The 27,745-nt window shown below is 53.9% G+C and overlaps 2 protein-coding genes and 1 long non-coding RNA gene across 6 annotated transcripts; 2 read left to right on the top strand and 1 right to left on the bottom strand.

The window, feature by feature from the left end:
* The first annotated feature begins 399 nt into the window (after nt 1-399).
* dnal4b (dynein, axonemal, light chain 4b) lies at nt 400-3,780 on the top strand. The gene is made up of 4 exons (XM_088606424.1): nt 400-527; nt 1,460-1,540; nt 2,449-2,532; nt 3,183-3,780. Exons 2-4 carry the CDS (start codon nt 1,469-1,471, stop codon nt 3,345-3,347), a joined length of 321 nt encoding a protein of 106 aa, XP_088462550.1. The 5' UTR covers nt 400-527; nt 1,460-1,468; the 3' UTR covers nt 3,348-3,780.
* Nucleotides 3,781-9,497: 5,717 nt separating this feature from the next.
* Nucleotides 9,498-24,055, top strand: LOC148648661 (extracellular serine/threonine protein kinase FAM20C-like). Of its 4 annotated transcripts, XM_088606405.1 has the most exons (14): nt 9,498-9,708; nt 11,290-11,364; nt 13,798-14,056; nt 14,266-14,463; nt 14,954-15,445; nt 15,552-15,724; nt 17,464-17,542; nt 17,627-17,719; nt 17,843-17,958; nt 18,546-18,726; nt 19,237-19,346; nt 21,010-21,091; nt 22,554-22,613; nt 23,269-24,055. In XM_088606405.1, the coding sequence occupies exons 5-14, from the start codon at nt 14,958-14,960 to the stop codon at nt 23,537-23,539; spliced, it is 1,653 nt and encodes a 550-aa protein (XP_088462531.1). In that variant the 5' UTR covers nt 9,498-9,708; nt 11,290-11,364; nt 13,798-14,056; nt 14,266-14,463; nt 14,954-14,957; the 3' UTR covers nt 23,540-24,055. The 4 variants fall into 4 exon arrangements, with proteins under 4 accessions (XP_088462531.1, XP_088462532.1, XP_088462530.1 ...); XM_088606406.1 differs by lacking the exon at nt 13,798-14,056; XM_088606404.1 differs by having other exon boundaries at nt 9,498-11,364.
* On the bottom strand, nt 21,417-27,371 carry LOC148648660 (uncharacterized). The gene is made up of 2 exons (XR_015926419.1): nt 27,124-27,371; nt 21,417-25,066 (listed from the first exon to the last, which is right to left on the bottom strand). It is a non-coding gene; the product is annotated as an uncharacterized LOC148648660 (long non-coding RNA).
* Between the last annotated feature and the right edge of the window lie 374 nt (nt 27,372-27,745).

Below are 27,745 nucleotides of genomic sequence, written 5' to 3'. Positions count from 1 at the left end.
TACAGTATACACGCAGACGGAGGCGGGAGGAGAGGGAGAGATTTGGATTGAGGGAGAAGGGGAGGTATACAGAGAGGAGAGCGAGAGGAGTGAACCGGAGCAAAAAAATTCGTCAACCGTGAACGCTCCCGGCTCAACTCTGAATAAAGTTTTAAACCAACCAGTTCAAACAGTGCTACTCTTTTAAGAGCGACACACCAAATATTCACAAAAGTCACAGACAAACCGATAATATTTTTTAAAGCGACTTATATAGCCAAACAGCACCGTCTAAAACTGCGCCGCATCCTGCAGGCATTCGCGTTAGTCGACTAAATATTCTGCCAGAGGACCTTTGCCTTGTGATTGACAGGCCTTGTCTCTAATAAGCACGCAAATACTTCTCTTAAAGCCCAATCGTGTAGATATGGGCGGGCGTTAGGAGGAGGGGCGGGGATCCGGTCGGTTGCTATGGCCGAAATGTCCCCCTGACAACCGAAGGACACAGAGGAAGTCCGTATCAAACTTCTATAACAGCACCGGACCAGGTACGTGTACTTACGTTACAAAAATGCATGAAAAAACACTGCTTTTTTTTTTTTAAAAAAACGAAGCCCTATCTCGAGGTTTAAGTCAATGATATTGAAAGGTGTTCAGTTAAGTTCGGTAAGAGGCTGTGGCTTTTTCATTTGAAAAGCGTCTAAAGATGTGCTCGGGATTGTTGACGGTAACCGCGACTCTCTTTCCTCAGTTTGTACACATTAGAGGTCCTCTGGCATTCGAATTAATTGACATTATTTTGTCCTCTAACGAAGAGCCAGGTCCCCTTTGCACTACTGTTTAACTGTTATGCGATCTTCCTATCGATGACTATGTTCCTACGTTTCCTATAGCAAAATTCAGGGTCTCCATAAAAGCCTTCTCTGGGGAACTGGGGTCTTTCTGCGGGGACCCTGAGGCTATTTTCGTAAAGGTGGCGACAGGGTGACAAGTGACAACTGACGAGTCGCTGCAAACACCCGGCTCGAAACGATTCCGAGTGGAGCTGATACAGGGGCTTCCGCTGACGAAACCACATTGGAGTATCACACACGATAATTACACCCTCCCAGAAGATGCTTCATTTGACCTCGCAAGCCACCGTGACTGTGGATTTGTTTTACCACCACCCCATGTCTCTCTAGATCTTTCTTTCCTTCCCCTCAACCTGGACGCCTGATGGTCTGTGAGCCATTTCCTTCATGCCTGTGCTCGAATCCTCAACCCAAACCTCGACCTTCTCAAGCCTGACCACCTCCATTCGGACCCCCTGCCGGGCCTGTTTCTCTTGACTTCTCCCTCCCCCTGCAGAGGAGAACTCTGGGATGGCCCACGATCCCTCACTGTCCCATTGACGCTCGGCTACCTGCCCCAGGCATGCTGCTGTTGCCGCGAACAGTGACCCAGACGTTGATGTTTTTATCTTCTCTCTCTTTGCAAGGCTGGGCGGATGGCTGAGACCGTGGAGAGCAAGAAGGAGGAAGCCGATTACAAGAGGGTCCACAGCTTCCCTCTCATCAGGGTAAGGTGGAGAGAGAGGAGAGGGGCAAGAGGCGGAGAGGAGGCCCCCCTGACTGGAGGGTCCCTTCCTCCTTTCTGAAAGAATCTGGGATATTGGCTTCAACAACATGGCTGGGTAGCTTGGTCCCTGACGTGCCCTGGATGTGCCACTGTTGGTCTCAGTTCCTTTACTTTGGGGATGGAAAATAATATTTTTTTACCTGGCACCTTAAAACTGGAACAAGAGGAAGGAGGTTGGGAAGAGAGGGAGAGGGCAGGGCAGGAAATGTCAGTGTAAAGAATTCACTTTAAACTTTACATCCTGTCGTTATATTGGCCTTCTTATGGCTTAACCTCATTGTATAGGAAATGGACATGGTGTGTCAGCTTAAGTCTTAAGTTCTTTTCGTGAGTAGCCTCTTCTTGCTCATAATTTCCCATTGTGTATTTAGAGTTTATTTTTTAACTGTCTGCTTCCAGAACCCTCCTGCTGTCTGTGTTAAACATCATCTGCCCCAGGTGCTTGTCCAGTCCTGAATTTAAGCTAGATCTTTGTGAATTCAATTTGTTGCTTCTAAAGTGTTTCGCTAGTCCTCTCAATTTGGTATATTATGCAAATGTCTAATCGGCTAACTATACCGACATCTAGATCACGGATATGAATTAGGAAGAACAGTGTTCCTAGTACAGATCCCTGCGGTACTCCACTGATGGCATCACCTGCAGTGTATTAGTGATAATGCACTGGCCTGTTGGTGATTGGGTTAATGACAATATTCAAGTGAACTGGTCCTTTCTTAAATTCGAAAGCGCTGATTTCTAGGCTTTGGAAATCTTTCCTGTCTCTTCCTGAGCCACTGAGTCATGCACTGATTGTTCCCTGGCGTGGACAAAGTGAGTGATGGGCGTGCGGTGTCCTCTGTCCTGCAGCACACAGACATGCCGGAGGAGATGAGGGTGGAGACCATGGAGTTGTGCGTCACAGCCTGTGAGAAATTCGCCACCAACAACGAGGTCAGGGCCGGTCCGAGCTGTGACCCGTCTGTGTGCGCTCCCCTGTCTGTCTGGGTGTGTTTCCCTGGAGTCGGCCTGACTGTCTGTGGCACCATGTCTGTCTGAAGCTCTTCCTCGCTGTTGCCTGTCTCTTGACTGTGTGTCCGTCTGTTCTTCCCTGTATGTGTGTGTGCACTCCATTGAGTGGCACGACCATGTAAAAGCTCGTTCAGCAATTTTTTAAAAACTTCTACTCTCGTTCTGAATTATGTACCGCTTTTATCTTACTATAACTTCGGTTCCCCCAATATTTTGGGGGCATGGGGGGAAAATGTCTCATCCATTTTCTGCACAAATGGCCAAGTTGAAGGTCCAGCCAGTCGTTGTTTGAGTTAGAAAACACCTGGGTGACCAGCACAGCGTTTTAGTCATCGGTATAGTGAAAATAATCATCTGTGGTGTGATGTGTTATTGGAGTTATTGTTAGCAATGCCATTTCTGGATTGCGTCTCATCCTCTCCCTGTATAGTAGTGTGTGTGAAGATGGCTCCATCTGACTGCTCCATTTCCCTCTCTCTCGGACAGCTCGTGTGTCTGTGTTCACTTACCTCTCCCTCTGGCTTAGCACTGCCTCTCTCCCCCGCCACCCCCACACCTCTCTCTGTCGGCAGAGCGCGGCAAAGATGATCAAGGAGACGATGGATAAGAAGTTTGGGTCCTCCTGGCACGTGGTGATCGGGGAGGGCTTCGGGTTCGAGATCACGCACGAGGTCAAGAACCTGCTCTACATGTTCTTCGGGGGCAGCCTGGCGGTGTGCGTGTGGAAATGCTCCTAACGCACAGCTGGATCAGCACCTCCCCGCCAATCACACACACACACGCACACACCTTGTCTCTGTCAATTAACAGTGTGGCCGCCTAAGCACCCAGGGACCCCAGGCGCACACTGAGGGAGAGACAGCTACCTCCTATCTCATCTCTCTCTCTCTCTCTCTCTCTCCCTCCGTGTGACTAGTGGGGGGGTCTCTGTGTCGCCTGCTTGTCCCCCCCATCTCTCTCCTGAGCGCCACACTCTCTCCATCGTCCCCAGTCCGTGCCCCATCCCTCAGTCTTCCTCTTTTTGAACATACCTCCTTCCCCGGTTCCCCCGTGTGTCATACGATCCCTGTCTGTGTTTTGTATTTTTTTATAATTATATATATATAATGTATGTGTATATACTTAAATGAAATGAGAAAGGTCAGAAAAGACTAAAACGTTTTTCTTAAACACCTTGTAAAAGGATTTTTTTTGCACGTTGACTAAAAGGGCTTGGTTAACCTGAACTCCAAAACGTCAGAGTCAGTTTATTCCCCCGTCGCCGTGACTGCAGTCGAACCCTGCTCCCTGCTTGCCTTTCCGCCTCCCCCACTGTCCCCCGCTACGAGACGGTTCATCGGCACACTTCCTCCCACTCCGACCCGGAAGCGATTCCGCTGACCCCTCTCCTGGGGCCTCGTGACTGCCTTGCTGGGAATAAAGCAGCAGCACCTGAAGACCTGGGAGGAGGTGGTCGAGTGGTCCAGTTCAGGTGAAGTTCCCAATCACCAGTTAGGTCACGAGGAGATTTCCGCCGTGTGAAGTCCTGCAGAGACTCTCTGGTCCTCCCGGTCCTGTACCAGACTGTTTGTTTGTTGAAAGATCTCTGGGACTTGGCGTTCAACATCAAAGTTGAGCAGTGCGACACCTGCTGTGTTTAGAAGTGCTGGTGCCTTCTGGTCTAAAATGGACCTGAGCTCAAGTGTTTTTATACCTTGGGTTCTGACCAGTGGCCCGTCCGTGTGGCTGGTGTCCCTCCTGCTTGTGCTATTCTATGGGATACATGGGTAACATGAAAGGTATTTTAAGGGACTTACATGTTGCGGGGGGGGGGTGGCATGACATTGCAGCAGCTGGCCAGAGGAGGGCGCTGTTGGGGTGGAAGGGAGGGGCAGGGGTGGTGTGAGATATTCTGGCGGGTTCGCTTGTCCTTGTGGTGCTTCTTGGAGTCGCTAGGGTTGCTCGAGGCTCAGAATCACTGGGAGAGAGTGGGAGCCGTTATGGAAGACTGAGAGCCTTTGTGGGAGACCAGGAGTCCCAGAGTGAGACTTTGAGAAAGGACTCCTTTAGAGGAACTACATGTAAAGGCTCGAATTAAGGTTTTTTCCATCAGGGTTAATGTAATCTCCTCCAGCAGGAAGTGTCGGGGTTGAGTAGAAAAAAAACCTTTCACAATCCACCTTTCAAACGTCGTTTTTGACCAAGTCGCGATCGATGCGATTCAAAAGGATTCCTGAAGAAACTGCACCACATTCGTGCCGTGAGTGGAGCTACTGTATTACAGATGAGGACATTTCAACTGCTATTGCATTGCAAGCGCATTTTCAGTAGACTTTTTTTTTTTGTAGGACTTGGACTTTTAGCTGGGAATTGTTGTTACGGATCTTCTGATTGTTTTCTGGTGATGTCGAACCAATTAATAAAACGCAAAAAAAGGTTTCTAAAAAAAATCAGTGGGTGAGATGAAACCAAAGTCCAGTGTGCGCGTGGGAGAGAGAGAGAGAGAGGTTTTCTTTCTTTGGATCTTGAACTGTTGTGTGGTATTTAACTGAATAATTGTCAACCTGGGTTTGTGTTCTTATGTGGAAGAGTGTGCACAAAGCTACAGTACGGTGGTGCGTCGCCCAGTATCGGAACACGTGTGTCTTGGTGTGCTAATGCATGCGTGTAGCAGCAGTTAACATGCCTGTGAACCTCATTGCACGGCTGATATGGATAGGATTTTTCCGGATCCTGGCGCAGGTTAACGCCAGCTCACACCGCTGTCGACTGGTAACTATCGGAGGGACAAGTACAAGGACAGTGTGATCTGTCTAATCCAGCAGGGGTCTCCCGAGGGACAGCGCCGTCATAAACCGACCTCTCCTGCTCTCTGATCTGCTCGCCTCGGATCTTCTCAGATCGGAAACTTTTTTGGACGTGTTTCCCGTTTTGTTTTGTTTTTATTTCACAGTTCTTCCATGAATTCAATTTTTTTTTTTGGTACCTTGGAGTGGGATCGCGCCGGCACACCCTGGTCTCTTTCTGTTCTCGTAGCTCGTTGTGAAAGAAGCAGTCCTGAAGATTGTTCCACCGGGCTTTCAGCAGTCCAGCATTTGTCTCAGCTAGACCTTCTTGTACTTCGTAGCTAATTGAGCTGAGGATCCAAAGATCTCATCCCACTGTTTCTTGAAAGAAGCCAGGGCTTCAATATGGCTTCAACATCATGGCTGGGCAGCTCGACCCACGCTCCCACCCCCCTTTGTGTAAAGAGGCGCCTCCTGCACTCAGTTTGAAGTGTCCTTCCAGGTAGTTTCTACTTTTTTGTTCTCTGGATTGTGCTTTATTGTGTGCTCTGAAGTTGCCCACTGCTGGGATTTTGTAAAGATCTTAAGATGACCAAAGTCCACGATCTCTGTGGGTCTTTTGACAGAGTTGCAAGCCTGTCCTGCTAACTATCTGCCACAGGGGGGTTTTAACGGGATTGTAGACGCTAGTAATTGCTGCTAGCTTTCATCCAAATATCAGACATTAATTGAAAAGTGGTAAAGCCCCCTGATCCCTCTGATCTGTTCTTCTGTCTGCAGAACTCTGTGTCTCAAGCTTTATTTAGAAGGAGGGATTCAGAAAATGAGATATGCTGGAGCCGCACAGATGAATTGATCTAGTTCTACAAGTGTTAAAATCATTGAGTTTGTGCCTTGCTGTCTGTCCGTGGTGGCTCAGACGTTTTGCCAGCGCTCAAATCAAATCAAGAAGGATAGGCTCAGCTTCCCCACAACCCTGTCTTGTATAAATAAAGTGGCTAGAAAATGGGTAGATTTATAGAAATATTTTTTTAAAAAAAACAGTACACAGTGCTTTTTCTACACAACAAAGTAGACCACGATGAAAGTGAATGTCTTCACCCCAGAGAGACGGCATTTGGTTTCTGGATTCTGGGAAATCGCAGACGTGTCTTGCCGTTTGTTCCGAGTCAGTCGGGGGGCCGCCTGGCAGACACAGACGCAGATGGCCCTGTTCTTCCCCCCGCCCTCTCTCTCCTCTCTCTCTCTCCTTCACGCTGTCCTCTGAAGCTGTTCCAGCTCGCGGGAAGATGCCCACGGCGCCCGGCCAAGTCGTGACGGAGCCCGGCCCCGGCAGAGCAGTGCGTCGGTGTTCCTGCGAGGCCTGAGCGCGGCATCGAGGAAGGGAGCGAGCGAGCAAGCGAGCAAGCAAGCGTGGGGCTGGTTCGGGGGTTTATCCAGTGCTGTGCCTCGCCTGCCCATCCCTGTCACGTGGGAAGGAGTCCCGCCCAGGAGCGTGCTGGGACATGTACTCCTGACGTCCCCCGCCCACCAGCGCTGACGCATGGGTGGCGTGTTCACGTGTGATGGCGGTTGGCGACCGCTGAAGCGTTACAGAAGTTATGTAGGGCTGATTATACTGGGGGTCACAGAACCTCCGTGGGGGTGATTAGGGGTCACAAAAGCTACATGAAGGTGTCCTGGCATGGGTCTCTGCTTTAGTTTTTGCCAGTTGCCATCGCCGGTGCGCCCGCCTGCAGAGACCTGCACTCGGGTAGGGAGGATAAGTCCTGTCGCGTCTGCGAGGCGCTACGTAAATTCCAGCAGGCCCGCGGGCCGCAATCCGCGGAGCCTGCAGATCAAAGAATAGGGGGACAGACTTCCATCGCCTTCGTCGGACAGAACAACCTCCGGCTCATCCTACGGGAAAATGGCGGAACTAAGTGGGATGTGGGACTAGCTCCCGTCGCACAAGAACGTAAGATTACAGACGAGAGGAGGCCGCTTGGCTCCGGTGGTCTGTTGCGCGGTCAGTAGCTAATGGATCTGAGGACCTCCTCCAGCTGTGTCGTGAGAGAAGCCAGGGTATCGCGCCAACAAGAGGGGTATGCAGCTTGTTCCACACTCTCCCCCACACTCATTTTAAAATGCACTACCGCATCATTTCGCTGCAAGTCTTCGCCAATTGTCCAAGGAGGAGGGGGGGGGGGAAGAGTGGTACAGCCCTGACATTTGCGCCAGTACGTGTGTATTTGTCTTTTTCTGGGGTTTTGCTTTTTTAATGCGACGTGATTAATGCGCAACTGCAGCAACAAATCCCCGCGCACGTGCCCTGCCTTGCCCTGCTCCGCTCGGGAGCGCTGGGCTCCTGCCTCTCTGCCCTGCTGGCGGAGGAGAGGGATTAGAGTGGAGTTCCCGCCGGCCCCCGGGAGATTTCCACAGGCCCCCCGCGCCGCGCAGCCCGGTGCCAGATGATTGCGCAGTTCCCAGATTAAGTTCTTTGGCATCTAGCCTTCTGTTTGCACACTGAGACGCAGCGATCTCCACAGGCCTGTGGACACACACACACACACACACACACACACACACACACACACACACACACTCTCTCTCTCTCTCTGTCAGGGCGTCCTGATCTTGTTTTGTTTGCCCCATCGCAAACAAACGCACAGAATAAACAGGCCTGTCTTGGCTGCTGTCCCGATGCTTCACGGCAGCAGACAGCTGTCCGAGAGGGAACAGGTTTTGAAGAACTCCTCGTTCCCCCCCCCCCCCCACCCCGGACTCCCGTGAGCATCACTTGCCCTACAGGCTAGATGAGCCTAACTAGCCTCCTCTCGCTTGTAGGTTTTCTTTATTTCCATCCGACCATTTTCTGACTGTGTTGTCCAGTACTGGGTCACGGGGGAGCTGGAGCCTATCCCAGCATGCAAAGGGCGCAAGGCAGGGTACACCCTGGACGGGACACCAGTCCATCACAGGGCACACAGACACACACTGGACGGGACACCAGTCCATCACAGGGCACACACACACACCCTGGACGGGACACCAGTCTATCACAGGCCACACAGACACACACTGGACGGGACACCAGTCCATCACAGGGCACACACACACACACCCTGGACGGGACACCAGTCCATCACAGGGCACACAGACACACACTGGACGGGACACCAGTCCATCACAGGGCACAGAGACACACCCTGGACGGGACACCAGTCCATCACAGGGCACACACACACCCTGGACGGGACACCAGTCCATCACAGGGCACACACACACACACCCTGGACGGGACACCAGTCCATCACAGGGCACACAGACACACACACTCACACCCTGGACGGGACACCAGTCCACCACAGGGCACACAGACACACACTGGACGGGACACCAGTCCATCACAGGGCACACACACACACCCTGGACGGGACACCAGTCTATCACAGGCCACACAGACACACACTGGACGGGACACCAGTCCATCACAGGGCACACACACACACCCTGGACGGGACACCAGTCCATCACAGGGCACACAGACACACACTGGACGGGACACCAGTCCATCACAGGGCACAGAGACACACCCTGGACGGGACACCAGTCCATCACAGGGCACACACACACCCTGGACGGGACACCAGTCCATCACAGGGCACACACACACACACCCTGGACGGGACACCAGTCCATCACAGGGCACACAGACACACACACTCACACCCTGGACGGGACACCAGTCCACCACAGGGCACACAGACACACACTGGACGGGACACCAGTCCATCACAGGGCACACACACACACACACTGGACGGGACACCAGTCCATCACAGGGCACACACACACACACTGGACCGGACACCAGTCCATCACAGGGCACACAGACACACCCTGGACGGGACACCAGTCCATCACAGGGCACACAGACACACACTGGACGGGACACCAGTCCATCACAGGGCACACAGACACACACTGGACGGGACACCAGTCCATCACAGGGCACACAGACACACACTGGACGGGACACCAGTCCATCACAGGGCACACAGACACACTGGACGGGACAGCAGTCCATCACAGGGCACACAGACACACTGGACAGGACAGCAGTCCATCACAGGGCACACAGACACACACTCACACCAGGGCTAATTTTACCGGAATCTAAATCACCTAACAGCACGTCTTTGGACTGGGGGTGGAGCCGGGCTCAGCTCTTATTGATTCATGTTTTGTTATTACAGTCCACAGCTGCAGAGGCTGAGAACTGGGCGCGGTGTGGGGAGCTCAGAACAGGCGGCACAGTCTGGATGGCCCTTGCTCACACTGCGCCGCACAGGTGACCAGTCCATGATGTTCGGACACAGGCAGGGGGTGGTGGCGCTGTGTCAGACCCTCCCAGTGACAGGAAACATCTCTGTGGTCGGCAGGGCTCCGATCGATCGTATCCCACGCGAGGGAGGGGAAGAAATTGATCAGCGTCAGGGTTCGTGCTGATTACATTCCCCCAGAAGAGCCAAAAGAAGGTGTTAACGAGCAGGTAGAGGTTAATGAGCTGGATTGATTAAGAGCCCAGTTGGATCGTAGACTGGAGGTCACTGAGCTCTTCTCAGGCTCCTCAGGCTCTGGGGCTCTTGATTAAACCGGAAATTACCCTGGAGGGGGAGAGGCGTGGGGCAAACGTATATCCCTGTACGTGTGGCCTCTCCTCTTCTTCCCAAGTCTCGAAGGCAAAACGCTGGCTCCTTCCCAGCTGGACATGAAGATAAGGACTGGCACGGCGGCCAGCGATGTTTCTGAAGATCCGGAATCGGTCGTCCCCTCTTCTCTTTCTGTCTTCCTCCCTCTCTCCCTCACGCCCGTCCTCCCTCCTCCCTCCTCTCTCTCTCTCTCTTCTGTGTGTGCCTCTCTGTCTCCTGCTCCCTCCGTCTCCCTCTGTGTCAGAGCAGATGATGAAAAATTCATGGCCGCATCAAAGAGACTGTGCTTATTTTTCCTTCCTGTATGTTCTCTCTCTTCCACTCTTCCAGCAGCACTTACAGACCCGCTGTGGTTTGAAAGAGGACAGGGTGCATCTGAGCTCCGTAACCAGTTTTTAAATTCCTGACCTGCTTTGAGAAACCCTCATCAACGGGCCCTCTGAGCCGTCACTGTGTCTTAAATGAAACGACGCGGACAGCGCTCTGTCTCTGAGCAAGATCAGAGCGTTTTTTTTTGCAGTGTTTTAGACCAAAAACATCCCTACGGATCAGTGTTTGCCCGGGACGGGAAGAAATCCGAGGTCTTTCAGCGGACCGATGAGGCAGGGGAGGATGATTGTTGTGCGAGTGGACGCTTTGTGTTAAAACCCGCAGGTTTGACGAGTCTGGCCCACAACTAGGCCATGTGTACGCAGGGCCTGATGCTGCCGCAGCAGATCGTGGTGATTGAGCCCTCGATGGTGGCTGGTTCTTTCCAGTGCACCAGTAAACCCCCCCCACCAGCTCACAGTGGGGAGTACAGCACGGTTACACCCCTACTCTTTTCAAGAAACACCCATTATCTCGAAACCTTTTCTTATTTGCAGTGTAGTGACCCCGTCACTATACTGGGGCATTAGGACCCACACAGACTGCAGGGTGAGCGCCTCCTGCTGGCCCCACTCACACCTCTCCCAGCAGCAGCCTCAGTTGATCCCAGGAGTCTCCCCTCCAGGTACTGGCCAGGCTCACCCTGCTGGGCTCCAGTGGGGGCTGCCAGCTGGGAGCTGCTGGCTATATGGGACTTACTGAACAACCAGCTCTTCACCTCTTCAGGTGTTGCTGCGTTAAAGTTAAGAAGAACCCCTGCCAGTCCAGAACTGCCCCTCAACTATCTCATTCAGAGGGTCTCTAAAGCGCCAGTGCTGGTTCACTGTCTTCTCTTCTCTCCTTCCATAAAGGATGGGCTTTGCTTCAACATAGCTGGGCTCTGAGCAGAAGCAACCAAAGAGCATAAAAGCTGCACTCGCAAGGAGGTCAGTGGAACTCGCGCTGCATGTAAATGTTGCTGGATGCTTGGAATTCGCAGAACGTGAAAAATTGAAGGCGCTCTCTCAAATTGATGAAGAGGCACTCACTTGCACACACAAGTAGCAGCCAGCAGGCAGAGCAGCAGTGAGGAGAGAGGTTGCCAAGCAACAGCAGCACTGTGGGGACCGTTGAGCTGAGGAATACGCAGCGTGCGAGTGTGAGACAGATGGAGAGAGAGAGATGGGAATGTGTGTGTGTGAGCGCGCTCTCGTGTGGACCTGTGTCCTGTGTGCGTTCTTGTGCGGAGATGTGTATTTGTGTGTGCTCCTGTGTGTAACTGTGTGTGTACTTGTGCGGAGATATCTGTTTGGGTGTGTGCACTCTTGCGCATGGATGTGTATTTGTGTGTGTGCCCATGTACATGTGTATGCACTCTCGTGCATAGATATATGTGTGTGTGCTCATATACCTGTTTGTGTGCTCTTGTGCGTTCTTATGTATGTGTGTGTGCTCTTGTGCATATATGTGTGTTTGTACAGTATGTGTGCTCCTTTGGGTGCTCACGTAGTGTGTGTGCTATCTTGTGCATAGATGTGTGTTTGTGTGTGCACTCTTGTGTGTTCTTATGTACATGTGTGTGTGCACTCTTGTGCATATATGTGTGTTTGTGTGTGTGCTCTTGTGCATGCTCACATGTGTGTGCTCTCTTGTGCATATATGTATGTTTGTATGTGTGCTCTTGTGCATGCTCACGTGTGTGCACTGTTGTGCGTGCTTCATGAATGTGTGTCTGGTCGTACAGTTGCATTCGTGTGACTGTGAGCAAAGGTGCCCCCTGTTCTGTTTCACCACAGAGACAGAGGAAGAGAGAGGTGAGGTGGGGGTGATCAGTGCACGTGGAGGAGCGAAGAGGGAGAGACAGCAAGCACAGGCTTTGGCAGGAGACGAGAGAGTGAAAGACAGCAGGGGTGAGCCCTGCTGTGAGAAGGAGAGAGAGGCGGATATGAGAGAGGAAAGAAAGGCAGGGGGAGAGATCAATTTTTCATCCCTGTGGTGCCAGTGCGCACTGTTTCCAGTCAAGTGAGAGATGAGAAATTTAATATTAATACAAAGTCTCGTATTTTATTCCAGGGCCTGTGTGTGACTCGGTGCATGTGTCTCAGAGCAGGCAGGGAGCTTGGTGCCTGTGTCAGTGTGTGACTGTCAAGTGTGTGTACATGCGTGTATATCAGTGTGTGACTGTCAGTGTGTGTGCATGCGTGTATATCAGTGTGTTACTGTCGGTCTGTGACTGTCAGTGTGTGTGCATGCATGTATATCAGTGTGTTACTGTCGGTCTGTGACTGTCAAGTGTGTGTGCATGCGTGTATATCAGTGTGTGACTGTCAGTGTGTGTGCATGCATGTATATCGGTGTGTTACTGTCGGTCTGTGACTGTCAGTATGAGTGCATGCGTGTATATCAGTGTGTGTGCATGTGTGTACAGTATGTCAGCGTGTGACTGTCAAGTGTGTGTGCATGTGGATGTGAGGAAGTTATGACAGATGAGCTCCATCCTCTCTTATATAAAGAGAAATCTGTCTGCTGTCTGACACCAGTACTGAACACTGAACCCTAAACACAGATGAGCTCCATCCTCTCTTATATAAAGAGAAATCTGTCTGCTGTCTGACACCAGTACTGAACACTGAACCCTAAACACAGACAGGGCTCAACACCGCCTTTACCCCAGAGGTCTGTTGTTCTGTCTTCGTCATCCTCCTGTCTTTCAACATGTATCTCTGTTAGAACAGCACAGCTGGCCAGCAGCACGAACCGGGTCTGGCCACTTTATTGAGGCCCTGTGAGCCCTGTGTTGGGGGTTGATTCACTGATTTCTGATTTACTTCAGCTGAAACAATGGCGCTCTGAAACCAGGGAGTGTTCTCTCCGGGTTGGTGATTAGGGGGCTGTGCAGCTTGGAAGTTAGAACCCTGGGATAACAGCTGGAAGGGTGAGGCTCCAGGTCTCCACTGTGGGCGCTGCTGTTGTGGTCCTCTATCCTGCTGGCTCTGCTCCGCCCGGCTCCAGAACGCCTTCTTCTGATCACGAATCGGTAGCAGCCAAGCCTGATCTTGCCGATCTTGACGCAGAAGCCCCTGCAGAAACAGAGCTGCCCATCCCTGCTCTTCTTGGGATATCTATGGATGCCATGTCCAGACATCCGGGAAGAATTCCAACTCCTGAGACTGGAATAACCCTGGAAAACCTCTTTACTCTTTCTCCTGGGTGTTGAGCTCTGACCTTACAACAAAAAGAAGAAAACTTAAAAGCCTGACTCTAATGGTGCACTATCCCCTCGAGCGTGACCCCCGACCCCTCTCCTGGCCCAGGTACTGACCATTGCAAATTGGGCTTTAAATACACTTTCCTGTAGTTTCTATTTGTGTCTTCTGGAGCACACAGGGTCCCAGTCCAGGATGAGCCCCTACAGCCTGGAGATCACAGCCAGGGTCCCAGTCCAGGATGAGCCCCTACAGCCTGGAGATCACAGCCAGGGTCCCAGTCCAGGATGAGCCCCAACATCCCAGAGATCACAGCCAGGGTCCCAGTCCAGGATGAGCCCCTACAGCCTGGAGATCACAGCCAGGGTCCCAGTCCAGGATGAGCCCCTACAGCCCAGAGATCACAGCCAGGGTCCCAGTCCAGGATGCTAAAGTTAGTGGCCTGGTATTGTTAGAATAAGTCGGAGGAGCAGTTGTAGTAGCACTGGTAGCAGTAGGAGTTCCAGTAGCAGTATTAATGGTAAAATCTACCAGTATCAGTAGGTGTAGTAGTTTCTACAGCACCGGTGATACTCAACATGGGTGAATCCTCCCACTTCTGTCTCTCCCTGCCCCCCTCCCTCCCCCTTGCACCTGTTCCAGATCACCCTAACCTGGCAGGGACCGCTGGGCTCTGTTTGATCAGCGATCGGAGTGTCCATGGGGGAAAAAAAAAGCAGAACTGCAACGAGCGACGCCCTGGGAGATAAAGAGGACAGAGCCCAGACCACGGGCTTTCACATCGCAAGGGGACAGGAGCTCTTCGAAACCGTCCCGGATTTGTTCCTCAGAAGGAGAGCAGTAAGTGAATCGCTTGCGTTTCTTCCCGGGTGCCGAGTCTGATGATGGGGGAAAGGCTTGATCACAGCTCCAGAGACTGGGTGTAAACTTCTATCAGTAACTGCAGTGCCACCCAAACACGTGGCGCGTATAGTAGGCGGTGGTACTGCTGACGCACATTCCTGAGAGATCCAGAGAAAGAACAGTGATATGCAGGTAACTAATTGATCTAATTGATCAGAAATAATCCAACTTTCTGTCTCTCTGCTTCCCTCTTTCCCTCTGTCTCTCTCTCTGTCCCTTTGTCTCTGTATCTCTCTCTGTATCTCTCTTTGTCCCTCTGTTCCTCTGTCTCTCTCTGTCCTTCTGTCCCTCTGTCTGTCTTCTCTGTCCCTCTGTCTCTCTGTCCTTCTATCCCTCCGTCTCTCTCTGTCTCTCTGTCTTTCTCTGTGTTCTTCTGTCCCTCTGTTCCTTTGTCTTTCTCCCTCTGCCCCTCTGTCCTTCTGTCCAGAGCCATGAGGCTGCGCTGTGTCCCCTTCGTCCTGCGCCGAAGGTCGGGCTCCATCTTCGAGCTCCTGGTCTGCCTCTCCCTGGCCCTGCACCTCCTCCTCGCCCTGTACTCCCTCTCCTTCCTGCATGACACCTGTCCCCGGCCTCCTCTTGCTCATCCCGGGGGCTCCGTGAGGAAGACAGCCCGCTCCGCTCCGCTGGGCAGCGGCCAGCCCTCAGACACTGCCACACCCAGCATGGCCGCCAGCAAGGCACCCCCCCACCCAGCCCGGGACGGGGAGCCCACTGCCTCGCTCAACATGGCTGCAAAGATGAGCCAAGAGGGCTCACCCAAGATGGCCGCCAGCCCAGTCCGCTCCAAGCTGCAGGCCTTGTTCCAGCATCCTTTGTACACCCTGCCGGAGCCAGAGGTCGGAGAGGACGATTGGCTACTGCAAGTGAGGTCAAAGGTCGGAGACAGCAACGAAGACAGCAACAGAATCACCGAGGAGTGGTGAGGATGCACAGCGCGCTGCCCAGCTCAGGGTGTGGGCTGTGACCCTATCCCGTGTGATGACCGGGGAGTGTCCAGACTGACCGGTGTCCTGTCTGTGTCCCAGGGTCAGCGATGATGTGGGCTACGACGCCGCCCAGTGGAACGGCAGTGCCCAGACTCACCCTCCCTGGCTGCGTTTCCACCTGGGCATCACGCGCTGGGCGCTGTATCGCCGTGACGACCCCGTGCTGGCGCCGCTGACCCAGCAGCTGGCCGGACAGCGCATCATCAGCGCAGGTGCAGCGCCGCGCTCCCGCTGCTGGGCGGTGCGAGGCGCTCCGGGACCCGGCACCCCTCGGGGGGCCCGCGGCTCGTGAGCCCTCTCGGCGCCAGCGTGTCTTCGGCCAGGCGTGCGGGGCTCAGGTCACGCCGAGCACACGCGCCGCTGCGGTCCCACGATAAAACCTGGGATGGACTGCACTGCTGCGGAGCCGGATTCTGCTTGTTTTCTCCGACGCTCCGACTGGCGGCCGCTCCTCAGGGAGGGGCAGCCTTCAGCCCCCCCCCCCAATAAGAACAGGAGGAGGAGGAGGAGAAGGATGTCTTTGCTTTAAAAGCACAGTGGGGAGGGTAAAAAAAAGGCTTTTTTCATGAGGTCAACCTCCTTAGTGTGAGACAAAGAGCAGACAGAGGCCGTCAACCCTAATCCACCACTCACGACAATCGCCTTTTAACGCAGCGGATGAGTTATGTAATCCCCGGAATATTCCAGCATCATCGCCAGTGTTTTAACCCCCGCAGGGCCAGGCCCGTGTGTGCGTCCTGCTCTGCTCAGATGTCGGGCTCCAGCGGCGTTTCTAGCGACAGCTCGGCGGCCCGAGTATTAAGGTTCAGGGTCAGGTGGCTCTCGTTACTCTGGGGCTGTTGTAGTGCGCGAGCAGTCGAGGCTCGTGCGGCGGGGGCAGCTTGTTCCACACTCCCACCACCCTTCGCGTAAAGAAGCGTTTCCCCGCCGTCAGATGTGCCCCCACGTAGCGTCAAGCCGGGGCCCCCGCCGGTCGTCGTCTCTGTTCAAGACCGAAAGGGTCCAGTTCCCCCAGCCTGTCGGAGTAGGACGGTGGTTCTGGCAATCCCGAGGAGAGTCAGGGCCACACAGCGGGCTGACTGCCCCCGGTGTGCTCGGGTTCGCCTTCCGCCCCGCACCCGCCGTGGTCGTCGCCCAGACTCGATCGACTGCGTCTTCGCAGCAGCTGTGGGCCTGCGCCGCCCCCGTGTGGCTGGTTGGGGTACTGCGCGTTGAGGGAGTCTTGATGGTGTGGTGCTCGGAAACTGCATTGATGGAAGGAACAAGCGATAGGTTTATTCCCTGCTGAAAAGAGAAGAGAGAAAACACAACGTTTCAGCTGTGGAGCCTCCTTGGGGTGCATCATGCTGACGCAGCTCCCCGCCTGAACTGCCCTGATGGAATGTGTATTAGCATACCTTTGCAGGATACTTGCCTGTGTGTGTTCAAGCATGTTCAGTATCCGTGCGTGTGCTATTCAGTGTCAGTGTGTGTGCAGTGTCTGAGCGCTGGTGTGTTCAGTGTCAGTGACTGAGTGTTGGTGTGTTCAGTGTTAGTGTGTGCTCAGTGACTGAGCGCTGGTGTGTCCAGTGACTGAGCGCTGGTGTGTTCAGTGTCAGTGTGTGCTCAGTGACTGAGTGCTTGTGTGTTCAGTGTTAGTGTGTTTCCAGTGACTAAGTGCTGGTGTGTCCAGTGTCAATGTGTGTCCAGTGACTGAGTGTTGGTGTGTTCAGTGTCAGTGTGTGCTCAGTGACTGAGTGCTGGTGTGTTCGGTGTCAGTGTGTGCTCAGTGACTGAGCACTGGTGTGTTCAGTGTCAATGTGTGTCCAGTGACTGAGCGCTGGTGTGTTCAGTGTCAGTGTGTGTCCAGTGACTGAGCGGTGGTCTGTTCAGTGTCAGTGTGTGCTCAGTGACTGAGCGCCGGTGTGTTCAGTGACTGAGCGCTGGTGTGTTTGTCCTGTGTTTGCCACAGTTCAGAAACCTGGAGGGACGCAGCTCAAGCTCGTGATGTCCTTCTCCAACTATGGCCAGGCCCTGTTCAAGCCCATGAAGTGAGTCCTGGTGTTGTTAGCGTGGAGGGGGGTCTGGACGAGCCGGTCGGTCCCGTGGACTCACGGCCCGCGGTGTCTCTCCAGGCAGGCCCGGGACGAGGAGACGGACCCCAACCTCTTCTACTTTTCGGACTTCGAGAGACACAACGCCGAGATCGCTGCCTTTCACCTGGACAGGTACCCCAGGCGCGTGACGGACCAGAACCAGGACCGGGCCTAGGCCTGGTTTTCCTGTAGTAGCCCTGAGCCAGGCGAACAGCCTCGAACCCCCTGCCCCTCTGTCTCCCTCTCGCTTCCCAGGATCCTGGACTTCCGGCGCATTCCTCCGGTGGTGGGGCGGCTGGTGAACGTGTCCTCGGAAATCCGGCAGATCACCACTGACCGCAGGCTGGCGCGCACCTTCTACACCTCTCCTGGTCTGCCTGCTGGACCCCCCGCCTGCCCGCCTGACCCTCTGACCACCTGTCCATCTGACCTTTCTGCCTGCCTGTCCACTTGTCCATCTGACCACCTGTTTGTCCATCCACTTGTCCATCTGTGTCCACCTGCCTGTCTGTCCAGTCCCTCTGCCTGACCACCTGTCCGTCAGCCCAGACCCTCTGCCTTGCCACCTGTCTGTCTGTGCAGCCCCTCTGCCTGTCCACCTGTCCACTTGTCCACCTGTCTGTCTGTGCAGCCCCTCTTCCTGTCCACCTGTCCACCTGTCTGTCTGTGCAGCCCCTCTGCCTGTCCACCTGTCCACCTGTCCACCTGTCTGTCTGTGCAGCCCCCCTGCCTGTCCACCTGTCTGTCTGTGCAGCCCCTCTGCCTGTCCACCTGTCTGTCTGTGCAGCCCCTCTGCCTGTCCACCTGTCTGTCTGTGCAGCCCCTCTGCCTGTCCACCTGTCCACCTGTCTGTCTGTGCAGCCCCCCTGCCTGTCCACCTGTCTGTCTGTGCAGCCCCTCTGCCTGTCTGTCTCTGGGAGTGCAGTACTAGCACTGTTAACTCTCTGTCTCCCCCCAGTGGGCAACCTGTGCTTCCACGGCGAGTGCTCGTACTACTGCTCGACGGAGCACGCCGTGTGCGGCCGGCCCCACACTCTGGAGGGCTCCCTGGCCGCCTTCCTGCCCGACCTCAGCCTGGCCCCCCGGCGCAGCTGGAGGAGCCCCTGGAGACGGTCCTACAGCCGGCACCGCAGAGCAGAGTGAGAGGGAGAGGGAGGGGAGAGGGGAGAGGGGAGAGGAGAGAGGAGAGAGGGGAGAGGGGAGAGGGGAGAGGGGAGAGGGGAGAGGGGAGAGGGGAGAGGGGAGAGGGGAGAGGAGAGGGGGGAGAGGGGAGAGGGGAGAGGGGAGAGGGGAGGGGGGAGGAGAGGAGAGAGGGGAGAGGGGAGAGGGGAGAGGAGAGAGGGGAGAGGGGAGAGGAGAGAGGAGAGAGGAGAGAGGAGAGAGGAGAGAGGGGAGAGGGGAGAGGGGAGAGGGGAGAGGAAAGAGGAGGCAGGAGGCAGGAGAGAGTGGAGAGAGTGGAGAGGGAGGAGAGGGAGGAGGAAGGAGAGACAGAGGAGAAGGAGGGGAGAGAGAGGGAAGAGTATCAGAACGAGGGGGGAAGGGTGAGGCTGGTCGGGGCAGGACTGACAGAGCGAGGCCAGAGGGTGTGGGGCAGGAAGGGGAGGAATTGTTTCACCAGCGCACCTCTCCCTTCACTTGTTCTGCTGCAGGTGGGAGAAGAAGCCAGACTACTGCGCTACAGTGAAAAACACCCCCCCCTACAACGCCAGCACCAGGCTGGTGGACATCATAGACATGGCCATACTGGACTTCCTCATGGGTCAGCCCCCGCTGGCCTTATTCCACTGTCCACTGTCCTGTCTGCTCTACGGTCATCCTGTATTCTGTGCTATATTCCACTGTCCACTGTCCACTGTCCCGTCTGCTCTACGACCCTGCTGTACTCTGCTATTCTGTGCTATATTCTGCTGTGCTGTCTTCTCTGGGACTGTACTATATTGTCTTGTCTTCTGTAGGACTGTACTATATTGTCTTGTCTTCTGTAGGACTGTACTATATTGTCTTGTCTTCTCTGGGACTGTACTTTATTGTCTTGTCTTCTCTGGGACTTTACTATATTGTCTTGTCTTCTCTGGGACTGTACTATATTGTCTTGTCTTCTGTAGGACTGTACTATATTGCCTTGTCTTCTCTGGGACTGTACTATATTGTCTTGTCTTCTCTGGGACTGTACTATATTGTCTTGTCTTCTCTGGGACTGTAGTATATTGTCTTGTCTTCTCTGGGACTGTACTACTGTATATTCTGCTGTGCTGTCTTCTGTAGGACTGTACTATATTGTCTTGTCTTCTCTGGGACTGTACTATATTCTGCTGTGCTGTCTTCTCTGTGACTGTACTATATTGTCTTGTCTTCTCTGGGACTGTACTATATTGTCTTGTCTTCTGTAGGACTGTGCTATATTGCCTTGTCTTCTCTGGGACTGTACTATATTGTCTTGTCTTCTCTGGGACTGTAGTATATTGTCTTGTCTTCTCTGGGACTGTACTATATTCTGCTGTTCTGTCTTCTCTGGGACTGTACTACTGTATATTCTGCTGTGCTGTCTTCTCTGGGACTGTACTATATTGTCTTGTCTTCTGTAGGACTGTGCTATATTGCCTTGTCTTCTCTGGGACTGTACTATATTGCCTTGTCTTCTGTAGGACTGTACTATATTGTCTTGTCTTCTCAGGGACTGTACTATATTCTGCTGTGCTGTCTTCTCTGGGACTGTACTATATTGTCTTGTCTTCTCTGGGACTGTACTATATTGTCTTGTCTTCTGTAGGACTGTACTATATTGTCTTGTCTTCTCTGGGACTGCACTATATTCTGCTGTGCTGTCTTCTGTAGGACTGTACTATATTGTCTTGTCTTCTCTGGGACTGTACTATTGTATATTCTGCTGTGCTGTCTTCTCTGGGACTGTACTATATTGTCTTGTCTTCTGTAGGACTGTACTATATTGTCTTGTCTTCTCTGGGACTGCACTATATTCTGCTGTGCTGTCTTCTGTAGGACTGTACTATATTGTCTTGTCTTCTCTGGGACTGTACTATATTCTGCTGTGCTGTCTTCTCTGGGACTGTACTATATTGTCTTGTCTTCTCTGGGACTGCACTATATTGTCTTGTCTTCTGTAGGACTGTGCTATATTGTATTGTCTTCTCTGGGACTACTATATTCTGCTGTGCTGTCTTCTCTGGGACTGTACTTTATTGTCTTGTCTTCTGTAGGACTGTGCTATATTGTCTTGTCTTCTCTGGGACTGTACTATATTCCACTGCCCTGTCTTCTCTGGGACTGTACTATATTCTGCTGTGCTGTGCTCTGCTACCCTGTATTCTGCTGTAGTGTCTTCTGTCGCACTGAGGCAGACAGTATGCGCGCTGCACAGCCTCCAGCCCCACCAACCCCCCTCCTGCCCTGCGTCTTCCCAGGCAACATGGATAGGCACCACTACGAGACCTTCGAGAAGTTCGGGAACGACACCTTCCTGCTGCACCTGGACAACGGGCGAGCGTGAGTGGGCCTCCCAAGCCATTCTGAGAGTTAGCAGCCGCAGGGCTCCTGGCCAAGTCAAGGTCAAAACCAGCTGCTGGGTTCGTGGAGCCAGCAAAGGTCATGCATTAAATACATTCAGCTTGCAAGTGAGAGAGATCCTGCAGCTGGCAAAACCCGAAACGGATCAAACTGCTGTACACTGGGAATCAGAGTTCCTTCCTTGCTACGTAGGTATGGTTTTAATTTGTATTATTGTAAGGCTTCGGGCACTTTGAGGTGACGTCTGTTCAAGGAGCTACAGAAATGTCTGTTATGGCTCCACACAGAAAACCTCACACAGGTCTGATGAAGCAAGTCGTGATTTCTTTATTGCAATAAGGAAGGGAGGAGAGATTAAGAAGTTAACAGGTTGAGGCGAGCAAGTGTTCCGTGCAGTGTCGAGGTTCAGGATTGGTCAGCAGCGGCTCGTTGCCTTACAGGAGAAGGTGAGAGAGTGCGGCCGTCAGCTCGGGTCGGCCCTGCCAGTAAACCGAGAGCCCTGTTCCTTTCGTGTGGCTCAATCTGAACCTGCTGTACCTGAATCCGTCTCTGCTGGCGAGACCTGGGCCGGTCTTCAAGACCTCCTTCACCGCTTGCTCGCGATTGTGTTGCGGTTGACAAGTGATGCTTCTTCCTGCAACAGTCCCTCCCCTCTCCTCCCGGGGGGTCCCTGTGGGCGCTGGTGCTGCTTGTGTGCAGTGCAGCCACAGCCCACCCCCACACGCCCCCTGCTCACCTGTGCCCACCCGAGCGCACCTGTGCTCACCTGTGCCCACCCGAGCTCACCTATGCTCACCTGTGCCCACCCGAGCGCACCTGTGCTCACCTGTGCCCACCCGAGCTCACCTATGCTCACCTGTGCCCACCCGAGCTCACCTATGCTCACCTGTGCCCACCCGAGCGCACCTGTGCTCACCTGTGCCCACCCGAGCTCACCTATGCTCACCTGTGCCCACCCGAGCTCACCTGTGCCCACCCGAGCTCACCTATGCTCACCTGTGCCCACCCGAGCGCACCTGTACTCACCTGTACTCACCTGTGCGCACCTGTGCCCACCCGAGCGCACCTGTGCTCACCTGTGCCCACCCGAGCTCACCTGTGCCCACCTGAGCCCACCTATGCTCACCTGTGCCCACCCGAACGCACCTGTACTCACCTGTGCCTACCCGAGCGCACCTGTGCTCACCCGAGCGCACCTGTGCTCACCTGTGCTCACCCGTGCGCACCTGTGCTCACCCGAGCGCACCTGTACTCACCTGAGTGCTCACCTGTGCGCACCTGTGCTCACCCGAGTGCTCAACTGTGCTCACGTGTGCTCACCCGAGCGCACCTGTACTCACCTGTACTCACCTGTGCTCACCCGAGCGCACCTGTGCTCACCTGTGCTCACCCGAGCTCACCCGAGCTCACCTGTGCTCACCTGTGCTCACCTGTGCCGCAGGTTTGGACGCCACTCCCGCGACGAGCCCTCCATCCTGGCGCCTCTCCGGCAGTGCTGCAGGTAACACGTCTGTGCCTGTCTGTCTCTCTCCTCTCGCACCCTCCTCCCAAGACCTGTACCTCTCTCGTCCCCGAGGGGGAAGGGGGGGTCCCACCATTAGGGTTTGGGGATCTAATCGCCCCCTCCCCAGCACACCCTACGTGAGCAGCACTGTGTCTAGAGAGCTGAGAGCAGCCTGGCATGTAACAGGACAGTCTGGTCCGGAAACCTGGGGTCGAAAAGCAAAACCAAACTGTCCAGGACTGGGAAAATGGCAGGAAGAAGAAATGGGGACACAGCAGCCCCCAGCTCTGCGACTTGTATCATCATACGGTTCCGCTGACTGCGCACACCCATAACACTGCCATCGGGGAGACGGCACAGGGTGCCAGATTCAGATAAAAACATGGAGACGTCCTTTGTCCCCTCTGCAGTAAAACTACCCAGTGGACATGTGTCAATGCGCTCCCCCCCACTACCTCTTTATTGAGCCATCTATGTCTCACACACTGTTGTTGTGATCTCATGTGATTTTATGCGACTCCTGTGTTTGGCTTGTGTGTCCTGTACTTCTGTGGGTGAAGCCAAAGACAGCCGTCCACAGCAGTGGACAACACAGTCTGAGTCTACCTGTGAGCTCCCAGAACCCTCTCAGCCCCCGGGTCCCTCCCTGCAGGATCAGACGCTCCACGATGCTGCGCCTCCAGCTCCTGTCTCGCCCGGAGTACCGCCTGGGCGACGTCCTGCGGGAGTCCCTGTCCCGCGACCCCCTGAGCCCCGTCCTGTCCCGGCCGCACCTGGCCGCTGTGGACCGCCGCCTGGGCGCCGTGCTGCGGGCCCTGCGAGCCTGCGAGGCCGCCCACCCCGGCGAGGTCGTCTACGATGACATCGCCGCCGGCGCCACCGTCCAGGAAGCCGTCGCTGAGGGCGGAGGTGACAGGAAATGACATCAGCGCGCATAGCGGCCCAGGCCCTGGAGTTGATCTCCTCGGAGACCTTGCCCAGGGTTCATCAGAAGAGCCCGAGAGACGGGATCACATCAGATTGCTTGTCTGCAGTGGTAAGACTGGGCCGATCACCTCTGGCCCGTTCGCTTGCTGGCAGGATGATTCATCCGGTCCTTTCCTGAGGGACTTTCTTCAACAGCATAGCCAGGCTGGGCTTCCTGGTTTCGGTCCTAAAACACAATCCCCACCAAGTCTGAGTCTTATAGGGTCCTGTGGTGGCCTTCTGGGCTGACGTTGTGAACACAAACGCTTGTATCGAGTGGCCTGTAGCCATCTCTGTCCCCGAGTAAAGAGAGGACCTGTGAGGCCTGTGAGGACCAGCCCTTTAAGGCCAGGATCTGGCCCTGTTCATCGCCACTGAACTGTTTCCAGAGCGGAAAAGTCCACTATGCAATGAGCTGGCCACACTCTGGGCATTTTACCTTCTGTGCTAATAAACCGTCATGGAGAAAGTTATCTTGCGTTCACACAGTATCTCAGCAAGGGTCTGCCGGGGGGGAATTCCTGCCGCCCACAGCTAATTGCTGCTTTCTGCCCGTTTTAATTGTGTGTTTTAACGCAACAGCTCAGTGATTAAATGCCAGTTTGAGTTATTCTGCTCGTGTGGGTGAAAACGCCCCCCCCCCCCCCCGAATCCCAGGTCGCACATCGTCATCCGGCCGCGGGGATAAAGGAGAATCCGAAGCAACACAATTTTAAAAGAACGTAAGGTCTCCGTCCAGTGTAAGCAAATACCGCATCTAAGTACTGGTGGATGCTGCACACTGGTGGTGGTGGAAGGGATCCCCATTACCTGTAAAGCGCTTTGAGTGGAGTGTCCAGAAAAGCGCTATATAAGTGTAAGCAATTATTATTATTATTATTATTATTATGATTATTATTATTTTCATAAGTGTAATTTGTTTTATATAAACTGTCCCCCCTCCCGCTCCCGAGACCGATTCCCGCATCGAGCACCCCCCAGACCCTCACACGTACACTCTCTGGTTTTATTTCCGTCTGTGGCGTCACGGGCTGAAGCCGCTGTTCTCATTGTGATGATTTGACTCGGATCTGACCGAGATGGGATGGCGGGCACGGTTCTGCCCCCTGCGCCGCATCCCGCTCGGCTAGGGCTAGGGCAACTGCACGACCTCCCTCCCTCCGGCAAGAGAGAGAAAGTTAAAACGAGTGATTTTACAGACCGAGAAGGCCGGCGGGTTTGTCTTCTCTCTCCAGGGAAGGGAGCCCGGCAGCTTCCTGTATCACCGGGTCTCCTCTCAGAGGAGAGGGTAAAAAAACCCTGCAAAACAACGAACTCGCAGCTGAGATGTGGCGCTACGCGGTCAGAAACTCCGGGGCGCCCCCCGATCCCCTGTACCTTCGGCCGACATCGCGTGGAGACACCCCGCTATCTTCAGAGCAGCAGAGCCCCGAGTTCCGCTCGGCCGAACCTCCCACCCGGCCGCCTTGAGCTTCGAGTCACGGCTGTGAGGAATGAAAAAACGAAACGGTCCTGAAAGTCGGGCTGCGCTCAGAGCCCGCCGCGGGGTCAGTGATCCGGGACGGGCCGGAGACGAGCGGGCGGGCGGGCGAGCATTTTGCCAAGTTCAGAGAGACAGCTGTAATCCGGCTTTCTTCCAGACGGTCCTGTGCAACACACCTCAGTGTTTAGACAAGGGGAGTACAGAGTATCTAGATTTAGTATCTCCTTTAATACCGAACCTAACCTGTATTTCTGCATCTGCGTCTGTGCCTGTTTTTTTTGTGGGGGGGTGGGTCGAGAGGCATTCTGAATCTGTGTGGAAAATAAAATAAAAAAAACGATCAATTCTAACACGGCACGGAAAGGACTCGGCTCAGCGCGCCTGTTGCATGGATGCGATACACTCTTAAAACGTGTTAAATCCAATGCTACACCCTTAAACCACCTTAACGAGCCGATCGGACAAGTTACTTTACTGGAAGAAAAAACGCATCTTGTAACAAAGGGGTGGCGATAACTGCTAACTGCCGAACCCCCTTTTTCTGTAGTTATCACCACTGCTTTGTTACAAGATGCGTTTTTTCCCTGTGAAGTAACTTAACCGATTAGTTCTACGCTGGCGTGAAGATGAGAAAGCTCAGAGTGCCTATTTCATGGGTGCAATACGCTCTTAGAACGTGTTAAATGCCGAAGCTGAAGCTGTTAAAACAGCGCTTTTCGCCAGGGCAGGGTATTGTAAATCCTAATTCCAGTTTCTGCCAGATCGCGAGTCCAGGACGGACTCCCGGCAGATCTGTCCTCTGCAGCAGTGGCTCTCAAAGTGTGGTGCGGGGGCGTGCGCCAGGTGGTCCGCGGGCTGACCTAATCCTCCTTCTTAAAAAGCAAGTCTCCGCTGTTGAAGTCAGAGGAAAGAATAGTGTCGTGTCCGCTCCCCCTAGGAGCACTGTGAAGAGCTGCAGGCTGTAAAAACTGGAAGGAGGGACTTGTGTGTTGATTCCAGCTCCGTGAAGTTGCCCCCCCCCCCCCACCCTACAGACAGCACAAACAATGAAACCCACCTCATTCGTTTGTGCCGTTGAAAGTAGCGTTTGTGCTGCTTTCGTTTCCGAGATATAGCGCCTTGTTTTTTCGGGGTCGTGACGTCACTCAGCCCCCCTACGCTGTCGTAGGGAAACCAAACCGGTCTCATTCGTTAGTGCATCACTGTCATGGCCACTGCCGCGACATTAAGTCCATATATCGCGATATGACAAATCCCGAAAAAAAGGTCCCATCCCCATGTCGCGATATGGACCCCGCATATCGCGATATGACATAGCCCCTGCAAAAGTGCCCCGCCCATGTCGCGACATGAAGCCTGCATATCGCGATATGACAAACGCCCAACCCACCCCCCCACACCCATGTCGTGACATGAAGCCCGCATATCGCGATATGACATACCCCCAGCAAAGTGCCCAGCCCCATGTCACGACATGAAGCCCGCATATCGCGATATGACATATCCCCGACAAAAGTGCCCCGCCCCATGTCGCGACATGGGGGTCCATATATCGCGATATGACAAAAACGGTCACGCCCATGTCGCGACCTGAAGCCCATATATCGCAATATGACATACCCTGACAGGATATGCTGACCCCATGTCGCGATTCAAAGTCCATATCTGGGTATATCATGTCCTGATATGAGACCTTTGTTGCGACAGCGGTGCCAGGGCGGCATGGAGGCAAGGCGCCAGACGTGATATACACTGCCGCGATATACATGGGATATACCTGGGGTCCCTATCATGACATGCTCCGGAGGTCTTGTCGCGATGGTATCCCACAGTTAGGCGTTTGACAACGGCGTGACACGGTATTGTGCTTTGTGGTCATATATCAACCCGCACCCGCCAACCCGATCTAAAATCTTGTTTTGAACCCGAGTCAACCCGTTCCTCACTAGTTGTCACGATCGCGTGGTTACGCTGTTTACGGTTTGATATGTGAGTGCGGCTCGACCGCTGCACTGATTACTGTTCGTACCGTTTTGTTCTCACTTTTGAATCTCTTACTTTGGGTCTGAAGGTTCAAGGTGTGATTGAAAGCAGCAGTCGAAGCAGAAGGGGTCTTGTCATGGAGCACTGGCTCGAACCTGGGGCTCTGAAACTCCAACACAGCGCCGATAGTGACACTGCAAGTGTCAGATGCAGGACAGACGTGAACATGCGAGTGAGGTGATCTGTGAGCCACACCAGCAGTGCTGTAATTCTCATCCCAACAGCTTGATAACAAGCGATGTGCCAGGAAGCAGAAGGTGTGCTTGATGTGACGTCTTCGTCTGCTCCCGGACACATGACCAAAGCTCTCCGGCTTGGATCCGGAGATCACTTCTCTGACTGCTCGACATGGCCTTTTAAAGTCATAAACACCTTTGCAAAAGATGCAGCTTTGCCTGTAAAAATGTGGAGTTCTGTTTTAGTACAGGAATAGGTGACGATTCTCACAGGGTAAGAAGCGGACTCGGGCACAGGTGGTCCACCGCACCGGTGACTTGGAGAACCTCTGCAGCTTCCCTGTAAGGCCCCTGTCCCAGGCCGGTCCGCTCGCAGTGTGTCACCCGTGTTTACCCACTACGGTGTAGAAAACGCCTTTCAGTCCCCGGCGTGTTACTGCAGCGCCTGTTATCATCGCAAC

Source organism: Lepisosteus platostomus, chromosome 14 (assembly GCF_059453375.1).
Source record: "Lepisosteus platostomus isolate fLepPlt1 chromosome 14, fLepPlt1.hap1, whole genome shotgun sequence".
In the NCBI taxonomy this organism is placed as follows: Eukaryota; Metazoa; Chordata; class Actinopteri; order Semionotiformes; family Lepisosteidae; genus Lepisosteus; species Lepisosteus platostomus.
Note: the sequence above shows the minus strand (reverse complement) of the source record. Positions and strands in the feature narration are given on the sequence as shown.

Bases quoted from the DNA above. Each gene is read 5' to 3' on its own strand.
- dnal4b (XM_088606424.1), top strand. From the start codon at position 1,469: ATGGCTGAGACCGTGGAGAGCAAGAAGGAGGAAGCCGATTACAAGAGG. The intron at 1,541-2,448 runs GTAAGGTGGAGA...TCTGTCCTGCAG, and splicing joins ACAGCTTCCCTCTCATCAGG to CACACAGACATGCCGGAGGA. The intron at 2,533-3,182 runs GTCAGGGCCGGT...CTCTGTCGGCAG, and splicing joins AATTCGCCACCAACAACGAG to AGCGCGGCAAAGATGATCAA.
- LOC148648661 (XM_088606406.1), top strand. From the start codon at position 14,958: ATGAGGCTGCGCTGTGTCCCCTTCGTCCTGCGCCGAAGGTCGGGCTCC. The intron at 17,959-18,545 runs GTCTGCCTGCTG...GTCTCCCCCCAG, and splicing joins CACCTTCTACACCTCTCCTG to TGGGCAACCTGTGCTTCCAC. The intron at 18,727-19,236 runs GTGAGAGGGAGA...GTTCTGCTGCAG, and splicing joins AGCCGGCACCGCAGAGCAGA to GTGGGAGAAGAAGCCAGACT.